The sequence below is a fragment of the Sylvia atricapilla genome, chromosome 6, assembly GCF_009819655.1.
Source record: "Sylvia atricapilla isolate bSylAtr1 chromosome 6, bSylAtr1.pri, whole genome shotgun sequence".
Classification (NCBI taxonomy): Eukaryota; Metazoa; Chordata; class Aves; order Passeriformes; family Sylviidae; genus Sylvia; species Sylvia atricapilla.
This window is the reverse complement of record NC_089145.1, coordinates 13,313,171-13,339,421: the sequence shown is the minus strand read 5'-3', so window position 1 is coordinate 13,339,421 and position 26,251 is coordinate 13,313,171. Positions and strand designations below refer to the sequence as shown.

Below are 26,251 nucleotides of genomic sequence, written 5' to 3'. Positions count from 1 at the left end.
TGGAATATGACTCCTTCCCTGATCCTCCACATGAAGATGACTGTTTTGTGAGACAACTCTGCTTTAACCACTGTGGGCTGTGAGGACTGAAATGTTGTGGTGCAGGTTCTCTGAGTGTCTCACACAGCTTTCTTCTGGCCAGTCAAATATGAGCAAAGGATCAGCATCTCATCCAGAGCTTTACATCTTCTATGATATTGTGTTAAGGCTTTTCAGATTCAATTTAAATTTCAAGAAACAAACTGGTACCTGTTTCTTTATCTTTTTTGTCAGGACAGGAATAATTGAAAGAAAAATTGGGGAAGTGTGGCACATTAGAAGTATTGATCCAATAGCCTTACTCCTAAGTAGACTATTCTTTTCTAATTAGACTGACATGAAAACAATTTTGCCATGGCACTTAGCCTGAATTTACTTTCCGTAAAGCTTTATAGAAGCTGAGCTTAATTTCAGAGATGAGGTGCTGCCCTGAGATCAGTGAGAACACATCACATTGTGAGAGAAAAAAAAAGTTGTTGAGAAGCTTGTTGTTATAAGGAGATGAGGAAAATTGCAAATGAAGTATGTTATGTGTCAAAAGCAACATGAAACCTTTAGAATCCTCAGACATCTTTTAGTGTGTTCAAATTTTAGTGTCAAGGTTTCTGGTATTACTTGGGCAATAAGGTGAATAAGTAAACTAGTGTGCACTGCAGCATGGAGCAATTTTTTCTTCAGCAGTAGCTCCCCCATAGAAATCCCCTGGGCAATAGTACTGACTTAAATGTAGATATTGCTCTGTCCTCTCGGCCAGAAGAGACTAGTCCCTGAGGCATCTACAGAGATATGAAAGACTTTTTTTATATTTTGCCATGAGCAGTTGCCAACTTAGTTTTGATTTTTTCGGCTTTCAGGTTTTTTTTTTCTTTTCCTATCCTTCTAGGAGGGAAAGGGTTTTTTTTTATTTATAGCTTTTTTGTACATAATGTTATATTGAGCATTTCTTTCATACAATACTGGTATTTTCAGTCATTTCTACAGATGTATGCAAATAATTTCTGCTTCCTTGGAAGCACAATAAAGGTAACTTTTGTATAACTGGGATAGCAACTGAGTTTTGCTGAGCATATTTATCCTAACATATCAAATATATCACGGTCTGCAGACAGTGATTTTGTGGGTATCCTTTGTGGAAGAGCAGCAAGACCACACCAACTTTTCTCAGTTAAGCAGTGTTCATTACTGACACGCATTTTCTTTTCAGGGAAACCGAAAAAGTGGATCAGCAGGCTGTTCCCCAGGTGAATCATGTGGATGCCTGCAAAGAGTGTGTGAAGGCAGAGATTACAGACACAAAAGAAAGTTATCAGAAATCAGCTGAAATGCTCGGATACGATAAGCGTGAGGAGATAAGAAGAGAAAAGGAGGAGGAGGAGCGTTACATCCACAGAAAAGAAACTCTGGAAACCAAAAAGGGAAAGGCTAAGCATGCGTTAACAGAAGCTGATTCATTATTTCCCGACTTAACGAATGCATCGTGGTCCCAAGTAGCTCAGCCTCAACCAGCTGAGAAGAATGGAACACTTCCTAATTCATTAAGTAGGAGTGCTGGCCTAGTGGAGCAGAATGGTACTGGCTCGTATAAAAGAGGGTTTGTTCCCAGAACAAATCCAGATAAGCAGTTTCAAAGGAAAACGAACATGGCTCAAGTGGAGCACTGGGTAAAAGTCCAGAAAGGAGATACAAAAAGGTTAGTAATAGGCCCATCTTTAACTAGATGGCCAAGTGGCATTTTCTTCAATTAAAGGAAAATGTGTGTTAGTAATACCTTTGGTGCAAATCAGAACAATATTTGGCAGAGACAATATATAAGGAAATTTACTTTTTCCTTCAGTGCAGAATGGTATTATTCAAGCATTTATCTCCTGGGAAAGCCAATATGGGATTAGCTATTCAAATTTCTTTAATATTGTCACAGTATTGCAAAGAGAATAAGTGAGATTAGCATGCTATTTTATTTTCTTTTTTAAATTGCTGTGGATGCTTAAAACTTCTTAAAATTTGCCTAAATTTTGAAGAGCCAGAAAGTGAAGTGCAACCTTCAGTTGTCTCTTATTCATAAACAGTTTCACAATGTAAATTACAGGTAATTGTTTGTTTCCCACTTTAAAAAGTATAGAATGCTCATTACTTTTCTTCTCTCTTCTGTTATTGTTCCAAACATCCATTCAGTCCTCTATCAGATCAGTGCATTCAGAGTCACAGTGTGTGTATCACATATTGAAAGGTCATCATATATTCATTTAGTTAATTAAGACATCCTAAGAAGGTCTCCAGGATTCTGTTCTCCATTTTCTGTCCCTGAAAATTACATAAATAGTACAAATAGGTGAAATGGCACACTGGAATGCTTTTGTGGTTTGAAAATCTTGTAATTGTTTTGCTTTCAAAGTCAGATTAAGTACCAGTTGGAAAAATTAAGTGATGGATATGTGTGTCTGTTCAGAATGTCACCTTGTGTCAAGTGGCAGGAAAAACAGTTGGGCTTGATGCTACTGTGAGGATTTTTCAAATATCCTTATTCTACTGAATTAGTGTTTTATGAATCTGCTCAAATCTAATTATAGCATAAGCAAACAAGAGACATTGGCATGTGGTTTTCAGGAAGGAAAAAAACATTTTGGAAATTTTTAAAATGCTTTTTTAAGCTAACGTTTGTCAATTCAGAGCCAGTAAGAAGTTTAAGACTTGTGTAGAAGTCCATTCTTCTACTCTTTTATCCTTGAAATTACCCTTGAAGAAGCTTTCTTTTTTCTTTTTATGTTGTTTAATGTTCTTTTTGACTGCTAGAGTCAATTAACTTCCATCTTTTTTGCTTGTATATCAATCAGTACTTCCCAAAAGAATATAAGTTTAATGAAAAAAGTCCTTGGTAAGTTGGTTCTTATTACACACATTGATTTTCCTGAAATCATAGAGAAAATGATTGAACTAATGAGCTCATGCTTAAAAAGCTTGTGTTGATGTTTTTTACATCAGAAGTCCTGGCAGTGAGAGGCTTGACTGATAGCTAAATAAGTATGGTTTTCTTCCTAATTACTCTTTCCAGTAAATTAACTTTAGAGGTGTGTATCGGGTGCAGTGTTAAATAGTGTTGTTGCAAGCTTTGTTCTAGAAGAAACCAGCTACCTCAGCTGGAGCTGCTAAGTATTCAGTGAAAAAATATAGATAGATATGTATATCTGTGTGTATACCTATTTCTAGATATAGCTTTATATCTGCATATGCATATCTCTAAAAATGTCTGGTTCGGCTCAGTTGACCTTGTTTTCTTTGCCTTTTCCTGACAAATGTCATTATATTCTCTGCGTTCAGAATAAATTGCATGTTACCTTCCCAAAGATAGTTAGAGTCATCTTTTAAATGGCACCTTTTCCTAGCCTGCTGAGGTTGCTGCAGTGTAGTCAAATGATGGATAGACGTTGAATTTTAGTTGTCAAATATCTTCCTGATTGCGCGGTGTAGAAATTTAAGCCAGAGATCATAATTTGATTGGCATTCCATTTTGATTTTAACAAGTAGTAGTTGACCACTTAATTTTTTAAAGCTCCATGTTAGTTGTTATTCCAGCTGAAGTGTTATAAATGGAGGACCTCTGAGGATTCAGAAAGCTGGATAATTCTTGAACACAGAATGAGTACAGCTTTATTTGTTTACTGGCTCAGGTGTGTACAGATGCAGTGCTTGCCAGCAGGTTGATTATGATGAGGGTGAAGTCTTTTCAGCTAAAGGGTTCACACAAATCCAGTATGATCATTTGTAGGAATGGCACCTTCTATATAGATCTTTTGACCTTTCAAACAGATGTTTTACTTCCCCTTTCAATAAAGCACTGAGTTGTAAATGTTAGCTGTCACTTTGGACATCCACCTCTGTTAGTGACCTCTCAGCTGCACTCCAGTGACACCCAGTGTAGCCGTCTAATCCCACTCTGTTGTCAGCAGATACCTGCAGGAATACCTGCTTTGGTAACATTCATGCCAGCCTTTCAGAGAGATCTCAAGAACTGGAAGGTCTCAAAGGATGCTTTCAGGTGGTTTTGGGTTTGAGGAATTAAAGGTCAAGGTCAGGACCTCAAACGGCAGCTGTTAAAAAATTGTTAGGTTTTCATCTGGTTCCAGTGTCTGCATAAACTTAGTCCATGTATAATTATGAAGAATTTGCTATTTCTAACATTTACTTGCATTTTAAAAATATGTGAATCCAATTAAGCTTAGTATTTCCCCACTAGATGCAGTCATATTGAGTTACTTCCTTTCTTGCAAGTAGTGTTAAAACCTTTCTTGTTGCACAGAACTTTCCGTCCCTTCCTGATTTGCTTAAGGAAGAGACATTACTTGTCTTTGTTAGCTTCTGTGCATTCCCATGAATGGGCACAGTGTTTCTAATAATAGAACTTGTTGTCTTTTGAACATCTATCTTCTCTTTTTACAATATCTTCTGTGTGGTTGCTTCTCATGGCAGACCCTGAATGATTTTCATGGCCAGTAGTCATATAACATGACATCAGGCCATTTATTCACTCTTTAATGTCTGCTTTCCTTTTTATATTCTCTATACCTCATCATTCAAATGAGGGATATTCTCAAGAACAGCTGCTTTTGGTCACTTCTGCACTTAATCTCTGAGAAAGCAATAGTCCATGGTCTGTTGTGGACTAATTTGAGCCACTTGGGACATTGGTCTTTACCTAGAAGTTGTGTTGCCTCAGAGCCTATATTTATATGATGCAAATTATCCCTAAGCATCTCAAACCTTGTATGGTAGAGATGCCATCAGCTTAAAGCTTGTCATCTCAGCTTGAGGTTTCTCCCTACTTCACATACTGAAAAAACACAATGTGCCTGTATGTAGGCAGTTGCCTCCAAAGTTCAGCTCTGAATATGACTTTCCCTGTGCAATGTAACGCACATTCAACTTTGTTCTCTTTTTATAGCAGGCTGAAGTATTGCACGAAACAGGCTCATATCAGCTGCTCCATGTACTATTTTCAAAATAACGGTTTTTAGTTCTTCTCAGAAAATTTCATCCTTTTCTGGAAGGAAGGCATGATTCCCCTTGCCCCCAACAAAGCTTACGTGGTCTTTGGTTTTGTTCCTAAAGCTGCCAGCCCTGGTGACTTCAGTCACCAATACCTGCTTTGGTAAGATTCATGCCAGTGTTTCAGAGAGATCTCAATAACTGGAAGGTCTGAAAGGAGCCTTTCAGGTGGTTTTCAGGGGCAGGTGCCACCAATTCCAGCTGATCTCATTGCTCTGCTTTTTAATGTCCAGTTAGAAAATAATCACACACAGATGGTTTGGAACATCCATGAAGGGCCTGCCTTCGTGAGGTCTCTATTAAATTGGAGTATAGGAGTTTTCAAAATCTCTACTCTGTTTTTCCACAGAGAAATTTGTCTTAGCTTCATGCCTCTCTCCAATGTCCTTTTGAAGCATTATCCACTCCAAGCATTCTCAGTTCTTATTGCTATCTAGAGAAAATATATTTCTACCACATGTGGAAAAAATTGGCAGTGAAATACAGGACATTCAAAGTGCATATGATGCAATGAATTAGAGAATTGAAAGAGGCTGCAGGACCACTGTATGCTGGTCTTTGAGTTGCTTGTGTTCGTACTACCTGCCTGCTTTACCCTTCACTCTGAAATTCGAGGTAACAGCGAGTTTTTGTGGTGTAAGAGAGCAGAGCCTTTACAGATTTGTAATTGTCCAGGCACTGCAGGGCAGTTATTCTGCCTGCTGGCATGAGCAGTTATGTTTCCTCTTGAGAGTATCCGTATTTCAGGGCAGTCCAACAGTGCCAAATCCTGCAAGTAAAAAGAGATGGTGGCAACTCCTAAGCAGCAGTTACTGGTAGCAATTCTTTCCTCCTTGCTTCAGTTATTCTTGGATGCTGAACAAAGATGTTCTTTTCTATCCTGGCCTTTCTTTCATGTGGAATTCCTGCATTTTCCAAACCATGAGGTCTCCCTCTCATGCAGAGTGGAACTTATCGAGTGAAGTGATGAAAACATGCTCAGAGTTTCTTTCTTTGTGTGGTTTTGTGCTGGGTTGTTTTTTGTTTTAGTTTTGAGGCTTTTTTGTGTTGATGCTTTGTAGCAAGCCTAGTTGAATGCTTTTCTCTTTGGAGATTCTGAATCAATGGGCAAATGACTGCAAGTATAAAACCCTCAGATGTTGGACTGAAGAATCAGAAATTAGCCAGGCAGGCTCCTATGTATGAGGCTTTGGAAAGATTTTGACTCCAAAGCAGGAGAGGGAGCTAACTGGACTTTGTTAAAACTTCTGCTAGTTCTGTCTTAAGACTACCTACTAAAATATCTAGTTTGCACAGTTTAAGTGTTTTGTGGGTGCAGTACTAAAGCCAGAATGTAATGCCTCTTTTTATATTCTAATTTGTCAATGACCTTTGTTGTAGAAAGTCTCATGTTGCTCCAGTCAGTAGAATCAGTAGCATTAGGTGAAAGTAAATCATACAGACCTGAGGACTTTGAGCAGTTTCTTACCATTTTCTTTTTGCTTCATTCACATGAACAAAAATTATCTGAAGTATTCTGGGATTGGTGAGATTTCTTCTTACTTTTAAGGATATTTATATTGAACATGCATTTGTTTTCGTAAACTGCACCACCTAGTGGTGAGCACACTTTCTGTGAAAAGGAGTATTTTAATTTACAGAATCACGCGATAAACATGACAATAATTCGTTTCTTCATCTTCTTGACTTTCTTTTTAGTTTAAGTACATAATGCTGCTGATCTCTAAGTTTGTTTCTAGTAGTTCATACTAGGTTAAACACTAAATTAAAATCCTGTATTTATACAGTGTGGGATAGATGTGTGCAGGATAGATGTCATTAATATTACTCTGTTAATATTTCTGTAAATTCTTTTGAAATGTCTGTTAGATGTCTTGAAGCTCCTATGCCTGTGTCATTAGAGGTGTTTTTTTATCAGTCACTCCCACTCGCCAGCGTGTGCTAAAATTGACACTTTTCTTCCCTTTTTTTACAGCCTCGCTTCTGATCAGACTCTTACACGTCAGGGTCCCAATCCTCCTTTTCCTGAAAACTATCACACTTTGCCAAAGAATACCAGGCAGCCTTCAGGGAGCTCACCACCACCAAACCGCAATTTGCCGAGCGACTACAAATATGCACAAGATCGTGTAAGCCACTTGAAGATGTCCCAGGAGGAAAGGAAAGCAAATAAGGATGGAACTGTTTGGCAGCTCTATGAGTGGCAGCAGAGACAGCAGTTCAAACATGGCAGCCCCACGGCCCCGCTTTATGTAGGTTCTTCAGACCTTATTGATCGTGCTAAGTCAAAAAGTTCATTGGATGTTCCACGGTCAATATCTGTTCCTCCCTCTCCGTCTGATATTCCTCCACCTGGACCTCCCAAAAACTTTCTCCCACGGAGACCACATACTCCTGCAGAAAGGCTCACAGTTAAACCATCTGATGAGAGACAGACTGTGGATGTTCCTTTTGCTGGATCCCCCAGGAAGATACGGAATCGTGCTGTAAAGGTTGGTACCCTTTTAACTGATTACAAACCATTCTACACGTGGTGTCATGCATGGGGAGTTTATTTAGTCGTGGTTCATTGCATCCTTCCTCGTGTGTGAAAGATGTAAGTCGTGAAAACTAATACAAGGAATAATTTTCTCCTCAAGCTTTTGCCATTCTGATCAGATTTATTAACTCCTGTTGGTTAGGAAAGGAAAATTGGTGTCACATCACTTAGGTTTGGAATACTTTTAATAAAAAACTGGAAGACATATGCTTCCATGCATAAAGTATACGGATGGTAGTATTTTAATAGAGAGTATAAAGGCAAAAATATAAAACTCAGCAGCATGAAATCTTCCTTGATTATTTGTTTTGCATGTAGCTTTGTGATTGCCGTGACTGCTTTCTCTGCAGTTAGTAGTAGTTAGTCTTGCAGCTGATTGTTTTTAGTTACATTATTAATATTGTATTATTATTATTAATGTATTATTATTTAGTTACATTATTGTTATATTATTATTGTAAAATATATAATTTTTCATGCATTTAATAGTTCAGGTCCATTGCAGTCTAAACAAAACAAAATAGTTTTGGGCTAAACAAAACCAAATAGTGTTTGTCTGAAACTTCAAACTTCTTCACAGTTTCAGTGTGGACTTTTTTTGGAGGGACTGTTATACCTTCTTATCCAAAGGTGACAGAGATTTCATTCTTTGGTACTCCAAATCTCGTTGCCTAAGGAATTTGAGGAAATTTGTGTTGAATCAGTGAAGGATTGAATTGTCTTGGTCAGTCTGGAATAATTGGTATTGAAAGCTTCTGTATTCACTTAATCCTTTGACCTCAGCCATGGACTCTGATAGGGGAAGTGTTTGCAAAGAGAGAGACTTGTAAATCCAGATACCAAATGCGGGGGTATCTGACCTCAAAATCTGAATTTAGGCTGCTGCTTCATGCACAGTTCAGATCTTTTTCCTGGTGTATGTGTGGTGTAGCTGTTGAGTGTCTTTCAGCATTTATAAGTTTATAATATTCTGTCAGAGTGTGAAATAGTCTAGTGATTTGTAGTGCTGGAGATTGATATTTTTTTTAACTCATTATATTCTACCACACATTGGTTTCTCCATATATAAGTTGAACAAGCATTACATCGTTACAAAGGCATGTACAGCAGTTTTTTTCCTTTCCTGTCCAATGTAACTGCAGAAATTTTAAGCGCTTTTTTATGGCATCTTGGCTTCACCCATATTGGGAAACACAGTTCCTCATCATTAAAACTTCTCTCTGGAACTTCTGTGAAAGTTTGTAGAAAAAAATGCTCACATTTTTCTATGTAAACACAAAACGTCATTCTACATTGAAACGTGTGTGTGTCTGCATAAATCCGTGATACTCCATGCTCCCTGTACTACTTTATTAAATTCCACCCAGTCGCACTTAAAAAAGATCAAGGCAGGGGAGGCAAAACAAAGTGGCATTCAGTGAAATTCAGAGACAGGAATAAAAATAAACTGTGAGACATTTACAAAAAGAAGAAAGCCATAGAAGTTTGGCTTTAAGAGAAAGATGAAAGAATGAGTGTGCAGTAGGCTTTCTTATTGTAAGCAGAAAGGGGCATATCAAGGATGATTATTAAAAAACCCCTTGGTATTGATGGAAACCATTGCCACAAGGTGTCAGTCATGTCAGTAGCTTCATGTTCCCTGGCTAAAAGAGAGCATTCACAGTTGTTACTGTGTGCAGTGCAGGCCTGCTGTCGGAGGGCATCATGCAAACAAACCTTTTTCTAGGAGACATTGGGGGGTGGGGGTAACATCATGACCTTTTTTTTATTTTCTGGAAGCTACATTGCATGTTCTGCTGAAGCATCTTGGGCTGCCACAGTCCTCTGCTCTGCCCAGCATTGCAGGTGCTGAATTTGCATTTGTTCATTCATAAGTTTTTGATCGTCAAAGGACGGGGCTGGCCCGTGAGCGTTACCCTGATCTAGCACACCATGAATTCAAACAGAAAATCTGTGGCAGAGGTGCAGACTGAATTTGCCCTCAGGTGCAGCACAGCTGCCACTGGACACAGTCCTCACATGCTGTGGCTTCTTGCAGAGCTCCACTCACCTGGACCGGCGCTCCATGCCTGCCATGGGCTACATGACACACACGGTGAGCGCGCCCAGCTTGCACGGCAAGTCGGTAAGTGCAGAGCACGGCTCCTCCTGTGTCCTCACACTAGTGCAGCTGAGCTTTGAAACCCAGTCTTTAATCTTAACTTTATTAGTTAAAGCATAAGTGACTCGAATGAGAACTTAATCTTAACCCAGTAAAGCCCATAGGACTTTTGCCTTTATCTGCAACATGAACAGGGGCGAGCTGTCTGTTATTACAGGATTCAAGTTTTATTATGTTTATTTGACCAAATGCAAAGTTAATTAAATAATTGCTTAGTCATGTCAAGTAACTGCTTTCTGGGCACTGAGGTGAAAAATGTAATTATAGTTCTTCTCCCTGAAGACTGCTAATTTCCTCTTTACAATGTGTCTAAATACCTGCAGCCCGAAGAGCTAACATTGCTTCTCATTCGATTAAGGAGACATCAGGCTAAGTTGGCTAGTATAAGAAATTACACAATCGCTCAGTTACTGCAGCACTTGCCAACTAATTCCACCTATCAGGTCAGCTGCTGCGTGGCTCATCTGTGGCATTTTGTGACTCTGCAAATGCTTCATTGGTGGCATGCTTGAGTCTGTGCTTCCTTGCCCATTCTTTGGTATTCTACAGTGCCCAGGTTGTTTGCGGTTTTTCTTTGCTTACTGTATTTGCTATGAAAGATGAGCATTTTTAAGTTACAGGGTGCCAGCGCATCTGTTTCAAAGTGTCTACTTTCCTTTTTATGCTGTGTATTTATACTATTTCTGAAAATGCTGCATCTTCAGAAATGTGGGTTAAAATACCGTATCAGTTCATTCTAGAGCAAAACCATTTCTTTGTGCTGCTTTCATGATGGGGTTGGCTCCCTGTGCCACATGCTGTGTCACCTGCAAATTGAAATGCATCAGCCAGTCTGTACATTCATATGAGCTTGTAACCGTGTCAGTTCTGCAGGTGAACATTGGTTCATAAAAGCTCAGGAGCGTCTTGGGTCATCAGTGGTGCTCTTGATTGCACTGGTGTTCTGGAGCTTATAAATCTGAAATCAAACAGAAATGTACTCACAGAGCTCTCCGGTTCCTATTAGAGCCTCAAAACATGGAGCCACCTGGGAATAAAATCTGGTGACTCTCCTTGGAATTGGTGAAGGCTTTGGCCCAAAACGAAAGTGATTTTTTTGAATTGAAATGTTTCATTTCCCGATTGCCTCACCTACAGAACAATTGCTCTAAGATGGGTGGTAATAACAGAGATTTCTCCAAAAATGGGCAGACTTTCTAGTCAAATCCTCAGCATCCTTACAAGCTGATCTGACAAAAATTGTAAGTGAACACCTCTAAAGAAATGCAAGTGTGATCTATTGATTTTATGGCATAAAGGGTTTTTCTTTTCTTTTTCTAACTACACATTCTCATTGGCTCAAAACTTGAGAAAAGGTATAGTTGTGTTTTTCTTTTATTCTGAAGTTAATTGCACCCAGGATACGAGATGATAAAATAGCATTTAAAATTCTAGGAAGTTTTGGGCATTTTGGCTAACTACATGTAGCACATTTGCAACAGTTAAACTTTATTTTGTATTGCAAATATTCCCTTTCAAGAGAGGAGAAATAACTTTGTTATGACTTCTGTGCATGTTTTCCTTGAAGGGACTGTAATAAAGAGGTTGCTAGATGAGTGTAACTGTAAAATTAAGCTGATAGCAATTACAGGTGAGATAATGAAAAGTAAGGATCAACTTGAATGCTGTTACTTAAAAGACAAAATGGATTGTCTAATTGCATAAGTGAGATATTTTTCAGGATTTTATTGACAAAATTTATTTCATACTTTCCCTGAATAAAAGAATGAATGCATATGAATTGTGATCAAAAGTATTCTAATGATATATTATATTATGTCTTCTAGTTACATCTGACATTCAGTAACACCACTGTAACTTTTTCCGTGAAGGGCTAGTCAGTGGAAATTGATCTTGAAAAAATAGTTTTTTGAAAATGTATTGTTTCAGGTAGTTCTGTGTCCTATTAGAGGTGGAAACAAAAATCTAGATATTTGGGCGGGGGTGATGAGGTAGCAATGCTCTAGGGAAATATTTTGCCCATTTTTTAGCTGTAAATAGCAATATGCTGGTGGAGCAAATGTGCTTCATTTATGTGCTCCTACTATGTTATTTTGTTCTCTATTCCATCTGTTTTCTTGTATATAGCAAACCCAACTATTCTGAAATGGTTTCAATCATTCAAATACATTTTACTGTTTTTTTCCCCCTATGTACTTACCTGAAGGCGGATGACACTTACATCCAGTTGAAAAAGGATCTGGAGTATTTGGATCTAAAGGTAAGATTTTGGATGAGTCTACTTTTTTTTTTTTTTTTTTTTCCAACCCGGTTGTCTTTCTTGTATCATCTTTGTACCTGCAAATGTTAAAGTAAGAAATGGAAGCTGTCTCTTGCCTGTGTTGTGCTTGGAGTATTGAGTGTCTTTTCAGTAGTGACTATACAATTAAAGTGCAAACTCAGAAAATGTGGTTGCTTTAGTTTGTAAGAACGACTTGTGTTACTGGTGATGAATGATACATGGGTTTAGGGAAATCAGATAAAAAACAGGTTGAAAATGTTTCTCTGCTGCAGCATTAGTACCAATATGAAGTCAACACCTCTAAGTTAAAACTCGTGTTCTCTTAATCCAGCTTTTCCCCTTTCAATCTTCTTAAACTGACTTTTCCCTTATTTGTATAATGTGCCATATGTTCTTGTGAAAATGTGATTAATTAGCACTGTCATTGTTTTCATGTTATTACAGCTAAAAGATTTCAAATGCACCCATCCATCCATCCATCCATAGATAGCATCTGATCAAGTAATGTCAGGAGATACTTCTTTTTAACAAACAATTAAATATGATGCTCAGGGTCCTATAATCTCTCTAAATGACTTCTGATACACTTGATGATTGACAATTTGAAAGCAAACCTAGAATTCTTAATATCAGGTCTTGAAGGAGAAAAACCAGCAAAAAGATAAAATTGTTTTGTTTAGCAAAGTAGTTTGCCATTTTCTATAGTTGGTAGGATGTCTTTCCATATATAATTCATGTGGTGTTCCTGAAAATCGAGGTGAAGGGAAATTTGACACCTTGTTGTCTGTCTGGTTTGTGTGTACAGAGTTCCCTGATGCCATGGGGTGTTTGTTCCCTATGAACTGACTGCACCTATGTGTATTTCAGTTTTATCTGATGTTTAAATTCCTGAATATATAACCAAATATATAAATGGAAAATATTAGTAATAACTACTATGCATACATGGAGTACCATATATAAATATATATATATATGTATAATGTAAATATATGCATGTATAATATGTAGTATTTAGCGTATAATATAGGTGAGGTATATGTAGTCTAAATGATCAAATATGTAAACTGTTGGAATCATTAATATACAGATTTAAAATTGGTTGGACACATTTTGTTTTAAGCCTTGTCCTTGATCTGTTCATGGCTTCGCCAAGTGTAACTGCAGCTCAAGCCATCAGATGAATTTTATGACAAAATATAATTTAGTAAGTCCTACAAGGTGATAGATTATTAATAATCACAGTGTTTTGTCCCTTATAAAACACAATAATTTCCATAGTTGAAGTGACCACAGGTCAAACTTCTGAAAATGTTGTGATATGCTTAGCAAAATTATTAGAACTTTCTGATGGAGTCTGTCCAGATTCAGTTGTTGGAGTATGGGACATGAGGAGTTATTTGCTCTCTCAGGAGCTCCCCTTGTGCCTTCCTGCTGCCTGTAGCACCTAACAAAAGCAGCCAGAAAGAAAAATGCATGGGGGCACCTGATACTTCTGTGAAAAGAAACTTAATGCCAGTTGGTTCCCATTTGAAAATCTTAACACTCAAAATGTCAAGTGTGTTTCCAAAGGAATGATGTAAATTTTCAAATAATAACCTTCTTTCAGTCGTGGTCCAGAAATGTAAAATTTCTGGTCAGGTTGCTGAGAGATTAAAAGAGAGCATGTGAAATTCGAGAAGCTGTCTTTGTATTGGTTACATTTGTGTTTTGCCACAAAATGTAGCTATGCTTTGATATGAGGGAAAAAGGAGAGTGCACTTTTATAAGGAAATGATACAGATGTTAGTAACAGCAAATTCCCAGGTAATGTGTGTAATATCTTCCATTTAAGACACTGGAGACTTAGATAGAAAGCCAGTTGGTTCAAGTCACTCTTTTGACTTCACTGGGCTTTGAATTGGACCCACCCTGATTAAACAATTTCAATTAGGACTGAATATTTTGGAACTGGAGTTAAACTCCGTTATTTCTGAAGATCTTTCTTAGAGGTTTCGAAATAGAACTTCTCAACATGGAATTGTGTCTGAGCAATTAACTGCAAAGTGCTTAGGTGTGACCTGAGAGTGTGTGATCACTGCTGCTCGTGGAGTTTTGAGATGTAACATTTGGGGGTTTAAATCTTGACGTCTGTAACAAGCTATGACTAAACTTTTGTTTGAAACAGATAGAAAATAATGGACCTCTGATCAACATGATATACAAAGTGCTAAAGAACTCAGCACAAGGGTTACTATCCAGTATACATGTAAGACTGCTTGCATTGAAATGTGCTCATCCCATCGCTTTCTCAATTAGCAGTCAGTGTTCTGGCTTTTACAGGTGTCTTTTGGTACACAATAGTGCTTTCTGTAAGATTTTTTTTTTTTACTTCCCCCCCTTTTTTTTTTTTTTTGGTCCCCTTCTTTTGGAGTCTGTATGCGAAATTATGGCTGACCTCTGTGTTTGGTTTCATTTTATCATGTTTTGAAAATGAATGTGTCAAGCAGTGACTCCTGTGTGAAATTTTGAAAATGTGAAAGCATGCTTAATCTTCATTATGTTGTCATGTTGACTGCTTGATAGCTAACAAATTCCTTACAGTTCTGATTATGTAATTTAAAATATCCCTAAATTCTGTAGACTTGTTTTTTATGTTAATTTGGTTGCTTTGAAAAAGGCTTTTGCATTGTCTTAGCTTGCAGGTAATTATATATGCAGAATTATTTGTTTTGATATGCTGATACTTTATGTTTATGTATATTATGTTTATATTTAATTAAATGTTACAATTATAAATGGGATTTAGCATTTAAATAATTTCATTAATACTTTTGAAAGACAGGTTTTTTCTTCTATGTAGCATGTAGCTGTTGAAGGAAAGAAAAAATGGAAAGCTTCTAGAGGCAATAAATACTGTTGTTTGTGATGGTGTGAAGTAATGTTTCACCACACAAAGGTGCATGAGAAGTCTTTAAATGGAGTCTGCCACTTGAGGAGAGAAGACAGTATTTACCTCACTTGGAGTAGAATTTAATTACTTTTAAAAAGCTGACATCATCCTGCAGGTGACTCTTGAGTTAATTAGCAGAATATTTAGCCTCAAGTTTGGAGATTGCCTGTTGGTAAAAAAGCCAACTGCCCCTTTATACCCCTCCTACCTCACTAAAAGAGCCAACAGCTTCAGCTTTTGTATCAAAATCTCTCCTCTTATATTACTGAAGACAACACTGAGGTGAATTTTTCTTCATAAACTTTTGCCTGTATATGAATAAGAATATGCTGTATATGAATATTACTGATCACCAGGTGGTCCTGTGGTAAGATAGTATTTGCTCTAACGAATCTTAAAACATGTTCTAAAGAGGTGATATTAAATCATTAGCATTTAAGGCTTTAAAAAATGCATTATTTACAAACTGTATTATATTACTCTTTTCTTAACCTCTTTTATTCACAAAGAGGTTCCTGTGTAGGCAATGCAAATAATAAACATTTCTGCAGACGCAGACATGCCTTAATTTTTAAGGTTGATGTGAAGGTTGGAAGTACAATTGAGTATTGTTTCAGTACTGATTCTAAAACTGTGTTATGTGAGAAAATAATCTCACCAGAAATGGAATATGCAACCAGTGATTTATGGAATGAGAGATTTGGTACGTGACAGCCACATCAAAATAGATCAGTTGCATTTAATTCCACTATAGCATTTTTATAACAGTCTGTCGTTAGTAAAATCCACCCTGTGCTGAGGAAGATACTGTCCTTTGTAGAACGAAGCACTTGCCAAAAGTTGTATTTTTAGTCGTTAATGAATACTGCTATTGTGGCAACCATCCCTTTAAATTCCAGTCCTTCAGCTTCAAGAAAGCTATTAGAGGAGGGCTGTTCAAACTACTAGATTTTGCAGAAAAAGGAATTTTGTAACCATAGACAAGGTGGGATTATGTTTGGTACAGAATTCCAAGCTGCTGGAAGAGTTACTAAATAATCTAATATAACTAGTAATCCCTTTTGTTAATGCTTCTCAAAAACTAAAGTCAGATTTGAAAGAACTTGTATCCAAAATGTTATTATTTTTTCCTTGACTTGTGTTAAATATTCACTTTTGATTTTCTTTTCACTGCTGAAGCATAATTAGGTTTTAGTTTGCAGCAAATCTCTTACATTTTGAAAATCTGTTCCTCTTAGGTGACAGGACGTGACACATTGAAAGAAAGAAGCACAAAACCTGTCAAGATTGCAGAAAGTGACATTGATGTAAGTATCCAACACCAGCACCTCCTGCACTGATTTGTCGATTTGTGTTGTACAATTACATGATCATTATTGTGCTCCTAGGGCTGAAATATTACAAATGGTTACTTTTCTGCTTGGTTTTTTAAATCTAACCTTATGTATGTATATGATTTCATTTCCAGGTGAAGCTAAGTGTTTTCTGTGAGCAGGACAGAATTCTGCAGGACTTGGAGGACAAGCTAAGAGCCCTTAAGGAAAATAAAGTAAGTAGATTTAAAAAGGCTTAGCAAAATAAAATAGAAACTTTTATCTAATCATAACATATAAAATAATAAATTATAAAGAAAATGTTGAATTAATGGATGCTGATTGCACTATAGTGTGTATATACTTCTGTGATAACAGGAATGGGGTTTTATTTTAGGATTGAGTACCCATTCTAAGAAAACATGTTTTTGAAAGTGAACATTTTAAACCCATCTGCTTCCCTGCCTGTGAACTATAGCTGTCAATAAATTAAGGTGGTTCATAAAAAAATATATTCTAAAATAAAAGTACTTTTCAGGTGACTATTTCAGAAGAGCTCCTGTGCAAAATTAATTCCATGTTACTTCTGACTAAATGAATTGGGCCTGTTTCATGTTTTAGACAATATTTTAAACCCTCACATGACTGTTTCCCCCCTAGCAGTGAATGAAAGCCTGTCCTTAAACAAACAGCTCATGCTGGGCTGTGGTAGGGCTGTCATAGTTCTATACTGCTTAAGAGCATTTTTCTGAAACTGTAAATTATACTTTTGTACAGTGTGTAAACAGAAAAATTCCCCTCCCGCTGCTTTGTGTTTTCAACGGTTTTGGCTGCTTAATGAGAGGATTTAATAGAAAATATCAGATAATTGTGGATACAATAGGTAATGGTAATTAAGGCTCTTGCAGTTTTTGTTTACATGTGAGTCTCCAAAACAGGAGGCCAATCCTAACCTCTGTTGGTTTAGAGGGAAGACTTGGGGCATGGAAAACACCTTTCATATTCCTGCAAGTAGATGCATAAATTTCCATGTAAATGTTACAAACTTACTCTCATCTTCTTTATTAGGATCAGCTGGAATCTGTTTTGGAGGTTTTACACAGGCAGATGGATCAGTACAAAGACCAACCACAACATGCAGACAAAATATCTTATCAGCAGAGACTTTTGCAAGAGGACCTTATACATATTCGGGCTGAAATATCCAAAGTTTCAACGGTACTTGTTTTTGGTTGCTTCAAGAAAACCGTAATTAAAATCCCAGTTAGACTAAAACTGGATTGGTCATTGGATAGGGGAGTTAAGACCAGTTCTGAACAGTTTTGGTTAAGGTACAGGATACTAAACTAAGCAAAAAATAAATTAAACAATGTCTCCAGTTTTACTTTTCAATGCCTGCCTCCCATCCCTCCCCCCAAACTAAACAAAAACCCCTAATCTTTTCAGTGTCTTTATATTTTAAGTGTGGGCTTAAATTGCAAGTCTTTCAGATATATAAAAATGACATATATAATTATAAATATAAATGTGATTCCAGGATATTTTTCCAGGGTAAAAGAAATTGGAAAAAAAAATCTGTTGATGTTTCAGTAAAAATTTATTGTTCATATTATAACTTAGTAAAATTCAAATGTAATTTAATGTGTTCTTTCTATTATTACTATCGCTTCATAAATATGAGACTAGCTCTTTGTAAGACTGTTTTTAGAATTGCATGAACACCTTCCCTATAGTGAGGTCTGATCACTAAAGTGGCAGTATTATTTAAATGTATCGAGTCAGTTTGTGTCTGTAGAAAATGTGTGACTTTCACAGTCAGCATTTAAGGTGTATTTGTGGGCTTAAATAGCAAGTCCCTGTAAAAAGGGCTGTTCTGGTGCAGAGGTTCTGCTACATGCCAATTTGGTTTTGTGTCAGGAAACTGGCCAGAGTTTTTTAACTACAGGTTCTTGACTTGATCCTGCCAGCTCTAGAGTGTTTTCAGGTGTATAATCCAGTCTAAGCAACAATTTAGACTAAATGGACTCTTTACTTCTTTTTATAATAGAACAACAGTTACTTCAAAACACTTTGGTGCTCAATTAGAGGATGGAGAAAGTGGTTTTGAAGTTAGCACTGTATTAGAGTATTCCTTCTGTTAACAGGAAATGGAAAATGCCTGGAATGAGTATCTGAAATTAGAAAAGGATGTGAGCCAACTGAAAAAAGCCTTACAGGAGCAAATGAACAGTTCATTGGTATCTCAGGTGAGTCCTTTTCCGGACCCTGTAAATGCTTAGAGGATGATTTAGTCTGAACTTCAGGTTACCATTTCGTAAGAGAGATTTTCTCTGCCATTTTTGCAGTGCGCTCAGCTGCCTTGTAATTTGGTTTCCAGAGTTCAGGCACTGTAGCAGCATGGCTGTGCAGTGAAAAAAACACACTACGTTGTCTTGCAGCACGTGCCATAGTTTCTCATAAGTTGTCTATGCAAATTTGTCATTATTTTATTACGTTTTTATTACATGCTGACATCTTGACATTGAGAACATATTTAGTTTATAAGACCGTGCAGGACCTCTTAGTCTTCCCTTTATTTGATCTGACATTGTTGGCTTCTTTATCCATTTTTAAGAACATCAGTCTCTGGTTGTTATTGTCATTACTTGTTCTTTGTCGTGTTCTTCTGTTTATGGGAGATTCATCTCTGCAGATTGTTTTGTGAAGTGGAATAAGTGTTTAACAGCCATCAGTAATTGAAAGGCATCTCAGTTTTAAATCAATTATTCAGTTTCAGATTTTAAACAGAAGCTTTGTTTGAAGCTCAGATATTTTCTTTGCAGAAATGGATGTGGAATACCAGATTATTTCTGCATACCTGCTTACGACTGGTGACTTTATTCTCAGGGAATACTGGGTTATTTTTCCTTTGTGTGAACAGAACACAAAGAACACAATTAATGTATACATTTTTCTCAACTCTTAATCTACTTTTCCAAATATCCTGGACCAGAAGAGCTCACTAGTTAAATTTTTTAGCATTTTTATTTGCAGTTAATATCTGATCAGATATAATTTGAAGCCTGTTTATTTTCACTATTAATGAATCAAAGTTCTGTATCAGAGCAAGACTTGTAAAACCTTTTTTGATGGCATCAGTCTTCAAAGTACGTTTTCTTTTACTTTTCATTTTGGGGTATGGGGCTAAGTGATTCAGTTTCTGGAGTCAGAATATGTAATTGAGCTCAGCTGTAGAAAATATTTTAAAGAAAAAATCCCAGGGGAATATTAGAATAAAATGGTGCTTGTATGAAATTACTTAGCTTAACAAAGGCAGATTGCCCCTTTAAACAAAATATACCTTTTTAGACTACTTTGAGATAAAATTTCCAGTTAGGCTTTAAACATGCTTAAAAATACTGGATGTGTGGCATGGGATTCACCAATACATATGGAAAGGAATGTGGTTTGCACAGAAAAAAATGTTAATTCAGTTTGATTATCATCTCATATCACATAAGTGATTAATTATAAATACACACACAGCCATAAGCACATTATCAGTTGTATATGTGTATGCTTTTATATATCCATACATATAAGTATGCACAGATATGTTTGGTTAAGTTTTAAAAAAATGTTTCTGAATACCTATTTTGGAGATTCTAAGGGGAACTGATTTTTTCAGAAAGTACTGAATATTCTAAAAAAACCCCTGTATTCCTTCAAAGAAGTCTCACTTGAAGTACCCATAGTAGAATTTTTTTGATCTCTGCCCAAGGGCATGTAGACTCAAGATTGTTTATCTAGTATTTTCCAATAGCACTAAATTAATACATACTGTATTTTTTAAAAATGCAATCTTCGTGGAATATTATTAAAAATTCAGGAAATTTGCGGGCTCAAGTTGCTGTAGGAGACCACTGATGTTATTTCTATGTAGCATTAATTAAGAGGTTAAAACCTAAATGTTTAAGCAGCTTGGTCAGAGGAAATCTTGCTTTTTAGAATGTAGCTTCAATTGCCTTTTGCTTAAGGGTTGGGGAGGATCTGGGCATGCTGGATTTAACTGAGATGGGTTATTTTATCAGTGATAACTTCTTAGTTGGTAAGTGTTTCTCCTCTGGTTTTATGTCATTCTAAATTATGTTTCTGTTTGAAGGAAGTTAGAGAAATAAAATTTTCTCTCCAAGTTACCTTTTCGTGCTTGCCAATAAAGCTTATTTATGCCCTTCTGTAAGCAGTAATCTTGGCTTTCATAATTTTAAAATTAATTCATCTGCTTATCGTTCAGCCTGGGTCCATTTTAGATCTAAAATATTCTCTTCACATCAATATTTAAGTAATGGGAAGAAATAATATTAAAAGATCTGACTTTTCTACATTGCTAATCAAACATTTTCTGAGTGGTTTCTGAAGCAGGATGTTCAGTGCAACACACTGTTTTTTTCACCAGTTCTGAGGCTTGATTATTGTAAATCCATCACTTTGTTCCTTGTAATATGATTAATCTCAGAAAAATGAAATGAAATGTGCAAATTTATAGTTTGTGTCCTGACAATCTTTCAAAATATGTCCTATCTATCGAGTGAGTTTACTACAGGCAAATAACATTCTCCATCATTTAAATGTTTGTGTTCTTGGCACCCTGTTTGCTGATCTGTAACCTGGCTGAACATATTTCCTGATTTAAGACAGAAAGTGGAAAGCAATTTATATGCATTCCTTAGCTCTATGAGGTGTAACAGCTTTTACTGAAGTTTTTTTTTTTCCCACCCTCAGCCTTATAGGATTAATTAGTAGCTATTTTGCAGCTCAGGGCAAGTGATGAATTTCTGGAGTTCTTGAGCAGTTTGTAAGCAATTCTTAACTTAAGTGTTTCACTGCCTTCGCTTTCTTTAATAGTATTGGTTTTACTAAGTTTATTCTTGATGCAAATGTTTGAAATCGGTGTTACCAGGCTTTAATTAATTAGATGACAGCAGCTATTTAAGATGCTTGGAATGACTGAAGTGGTGGCTTCAGGAGCCAGGCTGCAGGATGCAGCTCAAGGCAGAGTCCAGTCTGTAGACATAACTTCCCTTTCTTTTTTTCTTTCCTCCTGGAAATCCTTGGTAAAGTAAATAGAATGCAAGATGAGACCAAGTCCTGGAGCAGCAGCAATATAATGTTTTAACCTACAACACATCATGGCAAGTAGGCCTAACAACTCAAATATAAGCAGAAATTAAAATTGTCAAGCACTTCTGAGCTTGTTTTTTGCTTTTTTAATACTGGCTATTTCCCCTAAATGTAATAAGGTGTTTCGTAAGGCTGCTTTAGCAGTCTTAAGTTTGATAGGTGTAGGATTTAAGAACAGAGGTCAAATTAAAAGGTTCTGGAAGGTCATTTTATGTAGAACATTCAACTCTGTTTTTATAACCTGAAGAATATTCTAGAAAAATATAGACTTGTCTCTTTTCCACTGTTTTCTATAGGAAGTCTTCCAAGAGTCAGAAAATGCTGTGATAAATTTTATGGACAAGATATGTTCCTTGGTGTTGTCTTTTTTAGTTTTTATTTTAAAATAATTAACTGATTTCTAAACTTCTAGGTTTTCATGTATGTTCTCAAACTGTAGTTTTTCTGGAAGTGTAGTATTTCCTTCTAAAGGGAGGAAAGGCCCATAATAAGTTAAAACTGAGGTATAATTGGTTTTTTTTTTTCCCCTTTTACTACAAACAACAGGAGAAAACACAAATACAAAAAGATTTGTGGAGAATTGAAGATGTTACAGCTGGCTTGAGTGCAAATAAAGCAAACTACAAAACCATAGTAGACTCTATAAAGAATCCAGGTAAGGAGAACATGACGAAAAAATAAAAAATATACCAACGCAGCTGCATCTTTGGGTCTGTGCAAATAATCTGGAAGTTTGTTCTGCTACAGAAAATCCAGTTAATTCTGCTGTCAGAAATCTCTGTTGATTGAGTGCATTAACTTGGTGTTTCTTTGCTTGAGGTGACAAAAAGGGGTTTGTTGTTTGTTTTCACATACCGGTGGTGCTAGAATGTAACAAGCCATTTAAAAAAGGGGAACAACAATAACAATAATGGGCTAAATTCTTAAAGTTGCAGGAGGGATTTCTCTCACATGCCAGGCCCATACTGGTGTAGTATCTATTCTGCATCCTGTCCAGGAGCTTTTCTCTGTTTTTTTTCTGTGGGTTTATTGTTTCTTTTCTCCCCTTGGATGCAGCCCAGCTGCCCTTGCTGCAGTTGCCTTTCCCCTCCCTGTTCAGGCAGGTATTTGGTGGGCAGAGCAACATCAGCTCTGCAAGAGAGGAAGGGAAAGTGTGTGTGGTCTGCATTGCAGTGGCTTTATTACGTTTCAAAGACAGGACCTAATGTGTTGGGATAGCAGGAGACTGTTAACGCCTACTGCAAATTTCACTTTGTGTTTAAAGTATCTTTCCTCACCTTTGGCATACAGAGATAAAATAGTTCTGAGATGGTCTAGATCTGTAGGCAACTTCAGGAATCTGTGGCACGGGGCCAGATGCAGTTTATGGACAGATTTCATATGACTCCCAGGCTTTCCTTTCCTTTGCTCCCATTGCGCTCCACCAGGAATTCTATGGGATGATACTGAACTTTGTGATACTCAACTTTACTTTTGGCCTGAAAGACTTGCTGGATCCTCATCAAGAAATGTTTTTTGTCTATTTCTCCCCTAGAGAGAAAAACAGTGCCTTCGTTTTCTCAGTCTTCAGTGCCTTCCTTACCAGCTTCCCTTTCAGCTGTGGAGAGCAAACTCTCAGTCCCGCAGAGCCCTCCACGCAGCCCGGTTAAATCCCCTCTGGAGGTTAGGCTGTATCCACAGCCTTATTTCCAGACCAGGACACAGCACCAAGCACAGCAGCTGAAAAAAATCGAGCCACCTCTTCAGTCACCAGTCAAGCTCAAGCCAAAGGTTGTAAGTACTGCTCTTGTGTGATTCATTCAGCAGTGTTTCCATTTCCCTTCCGTCGGGAGCAGTGGAAGTGTCACGGTTGGGAAGTGCACAGTGTGGAGGCACCTCAGGTGTTTGTGTTGGAGCTATTGCAGCACAATACATGTGGAGCCTATGGTACAGTGGCCATAGACTGGTTTAGGACATATTCATATTCAGAGCCTTCCCTGGAAATGCTCTGGTGTGGACAGAGGAGAGCCCGCTGAAGCAGTCACAAATAATTTGTATAATGCACTGGCCTTTATTTACCGTTTATGCCAGACTGTTTCCGTGCTCTTTGCCAAATCCCTGTGCTTTCCTGTTCCCAGGAAGATGAAGCACCGCCCAGACCTCCTCTCCCTCAGCTGTACAGTCCTGAGGATCAGCCACCAGCTGTCCCACCCCTCCCGAGGGAAGCCACTGTCATCAGGCACACCTCGGTGCGGGGCCTGAAGCGTCAGTCTGACGAGAGAAAGAGAGACAGAGAACTCGGCCAGTATGTAAATGGAGATTACAGGGTGAGCACTCACACACCTCTACACCCGCACCTCAAAGATATGGGAACCTTGAGGATAATATATTTTTGTTGTCTGTAAAATATATGGACCTTTAGTAAAGTAATCATGGTATAGAATGGCAGGGAAATAATAATGACACCATAATAATGATGATAATAATAATGATGATGATAATAATAATGATCTATGCCATATAACAATGGCAGAGGGAGATGTAGCAATCCAGAAGCAAAGCTTTGGGATTTGTTTTAGGATTATTAAAACTTGCTGTCTGTGATTCCACTTGAGCTGATGAGCATTTTTCTGTATAGGTGGAACTGCGTTCATACATGAGTGAACCAGAACTGGCAATGCTAGGGGGTGACCTCAGCCACCCTTCCAGTGCTTTAATAAGCCCTGACAGTGGATACCAGACATTACCTACTCGTGGTAAGCCAGGAATTTATAGAGTTAATCTTTAACAGTACTGTCTGTATAGGAGCTTTTCTCTTGTAGGATTTCCTGGAGATGATCTTTATCACCAGATCACTGTTTTTAGATTAACTATTCAGTGGAAGTTTACAGGTTTTGTGCATTTTAATGGTGCTTTTACAGACCATCAGCCTTTGGGAAAGCAACTTGATATATAAAGGCTTAAAAAACCCCATAGCAAAGCATGGGATTGGCTCTTAGAGTATCTCTTATATTCAGAGTTACTTTTCCTCATAATTTCTGTGCTATCTTTTGCAAGCTCCAAGTACTTTTGAAATGCTCATATGACCATTAAAACGTAACTGATAAAGTCAATTCAGTCATATTCATAGGAATATAGTGCCCCAAACATTACATCTGACTTGACACTCTATCCCTACTGTGCTATGGTCCTGTAACTGTTTCAGAGATGAGGATAGAGATCATATTTGGACTAAAAATGAATAATTTCTTAGCCTTTCACTTATTTCTTCATTTCTCACTGTGAATAAGATTTTATTTTTTTAATAGATGTGATTATTTGTTTATCTGTGCTACAGCCTATCAACTCTTGTACAGCAGAGTTCAACCTATCCTTCCTTTAATACAAGCTTCTGAACTGTTATTGATTTTCTGAATTTTGATCAGTAGCGACCTGAAGCGCATTATGTGTGACTGAAATGAAATTTCATGCCTCTTATGATCTTCTGAATTGCAAAATGTGTGCTCAGATAGTGACCAGAATGCCACAGAAACAGTATAATAAAATAATAATAAAAAAACCCCCTGATACTTGTCTTAGTTCGTCTTATTTGATTTTAAGGCATTCTCTTTTTCCTTGTAAAGGTTTGTCTGGATCAACTTCCAGATTGCACCAGTCATCTACCATTTCATCGTTTGCAACACTTCGAAGGGATAGGTCCAAGGTAAGTTTTAAATAGACTTCCAAAGGCAAATGTCTGAACTGTTTGAAATAGTTAAGCCCAGAGTATATTTTGTGTGGCAGCAAGTGGGATTGCAGTAGCCTTGGGGAGGACCAAGAGCTGTGATCTAATGAAGTCTCCAATTTTTCACTTTCTTAAATGAACTGGAAAACAGACAAACAACTTACTGCATTTCAAATAGATTTATAAAACAAGGTTTAGAACCAAAAATTCTAATAGGAAATATGGAGTTGAAATATGCAAAGAAGTGCCAAGTTAATAGAATAAAATTTAGTAATGAGATAGGAGAAGGAGTTCATTTTTTTTGTGTACTTCTTATAAAGTATTAATTACAACACGTGTTTTTGTGTGCCTTGTGACTTCTCCAGGAGAGACCAAAGAGTGCCTTGGAACGTTTATACTCTGGAGACCACCAAAGAGGCAAGATGAGTGCAGAGGAGCAGCTAGAAAGAATGAAGAGACATCAGAAGGCATTAGTGCGGGAACGCAAGAGAACTCTTAGCCAAGGAGAAAGGCAGCCTGTTTCATCTCGGTCTTTCATCAGGCCCGTGTCTGCAGACGTAGGCTCAGTATGTTAGATATGCCTTAAAAGGACTAAACTAAAAATATCTTTGGATTTCTTTTTTTTTTTTTTTTTCCCCTGGCAAGCACTTTCACTTGAGCGTGTGTGGTGCTTCTAGTCCAATTAAATTAGTGTTCTGTGGTATCAAATGGGTTCAGAGAGTGTGAGGAACAGATGATATTTTTCACTTGTAGCTAAGTTAAATGTAGAAGGTTCAGCAGGTAAGTTGGTCAGAGGTTAGTGATGAGTGGAGATGCTGGTATATTGGGGTGATTTCAGAGCCATGATTTTTTTTTTCCCCTTGGAATTGTATTTAGAAAGTGTCAGAAGCTTGTACAGTTTTAAAACTGCTTCGTAATGGAATGGGCCTTTTAGAATGTTCTTTCCCACCATGGTTGTTTTTCCTTTTAATTCATAAATCAGCCTGCAAGATAGTTGGTGGTAATATCAGACCAAGGTGGTGCTTGTTTGTTCTTTTTAAAAAAGATGATAAATGGATATTCAGTTTTAAAATCTAATCATGC

General features: G+C 37.2%; 1 protein-coding gene across 1 annotated transcript in view; it reads left to right on the top strand.

The window, feature by feature from the left end:
* The window catches only part of PLEKHA7 (pleckstrin homology domain containing A7), a 150,041-nt gene that overhangs the window by 111,233 nt on the left and 12,557 nt on the right, over positions 1 to 26,251 (top strand). The window contains exons 10-23 of the mRNA XM_066320827.1: positions 1,244 to 1,729; positions 7,055 to 7,571; positions 9,657 to 9,743; positions 11,986 to 12,039; positions 16,231 to 16,299; positions 16,461 to 16,541; positions 17,374 to 17,523; positions 18,450 to 18,551; positions 22,012 to 22,120; positions 23,000 to 23,238; positions 23,583 to 23,771; positions 24,083 to 24,200; positions 25,068 to 25,147; positions 25,534 to 25,734. Coding sequence (XP_066176924.1) covers positions 1,244 to 1,729; positions 7,055 to 7,571; positions 9,657 to 9,743; positions 11,986 to 12,039; positions 16,231 to 16,299; positions 16,461 to 16,541; positions 17,374 to 17,523; positions 18,450 to 18,551; positions 22,012 to 22,120; positions 23,000 to 23,238; positions 23,583 to 23,771; positions 24,083 to 24,200; positions 25,068 to 25,147; positions 25,534 to 25,734 — 2,482 coding nt within the window. The remainder of the gene's footprint in view (positions 1 to 1,243; positions 1,730 to 7,054; positions 7,572 to 9,656; positions 9,744 to 11,985; positions 12,040 to 16,230; positions 16,300 to 16,460; positions 16,542 to 17,373; positions 17,524 to 18,449; positions 18,552 to 22,011; positions 22,121 to 22,999; positions 23,239 to 23,582; positions 23,772 to 24,082; positions 24,201 to 25,067; positions 25,148 to 25,533; positions 25,735 to 26,251) is intronic.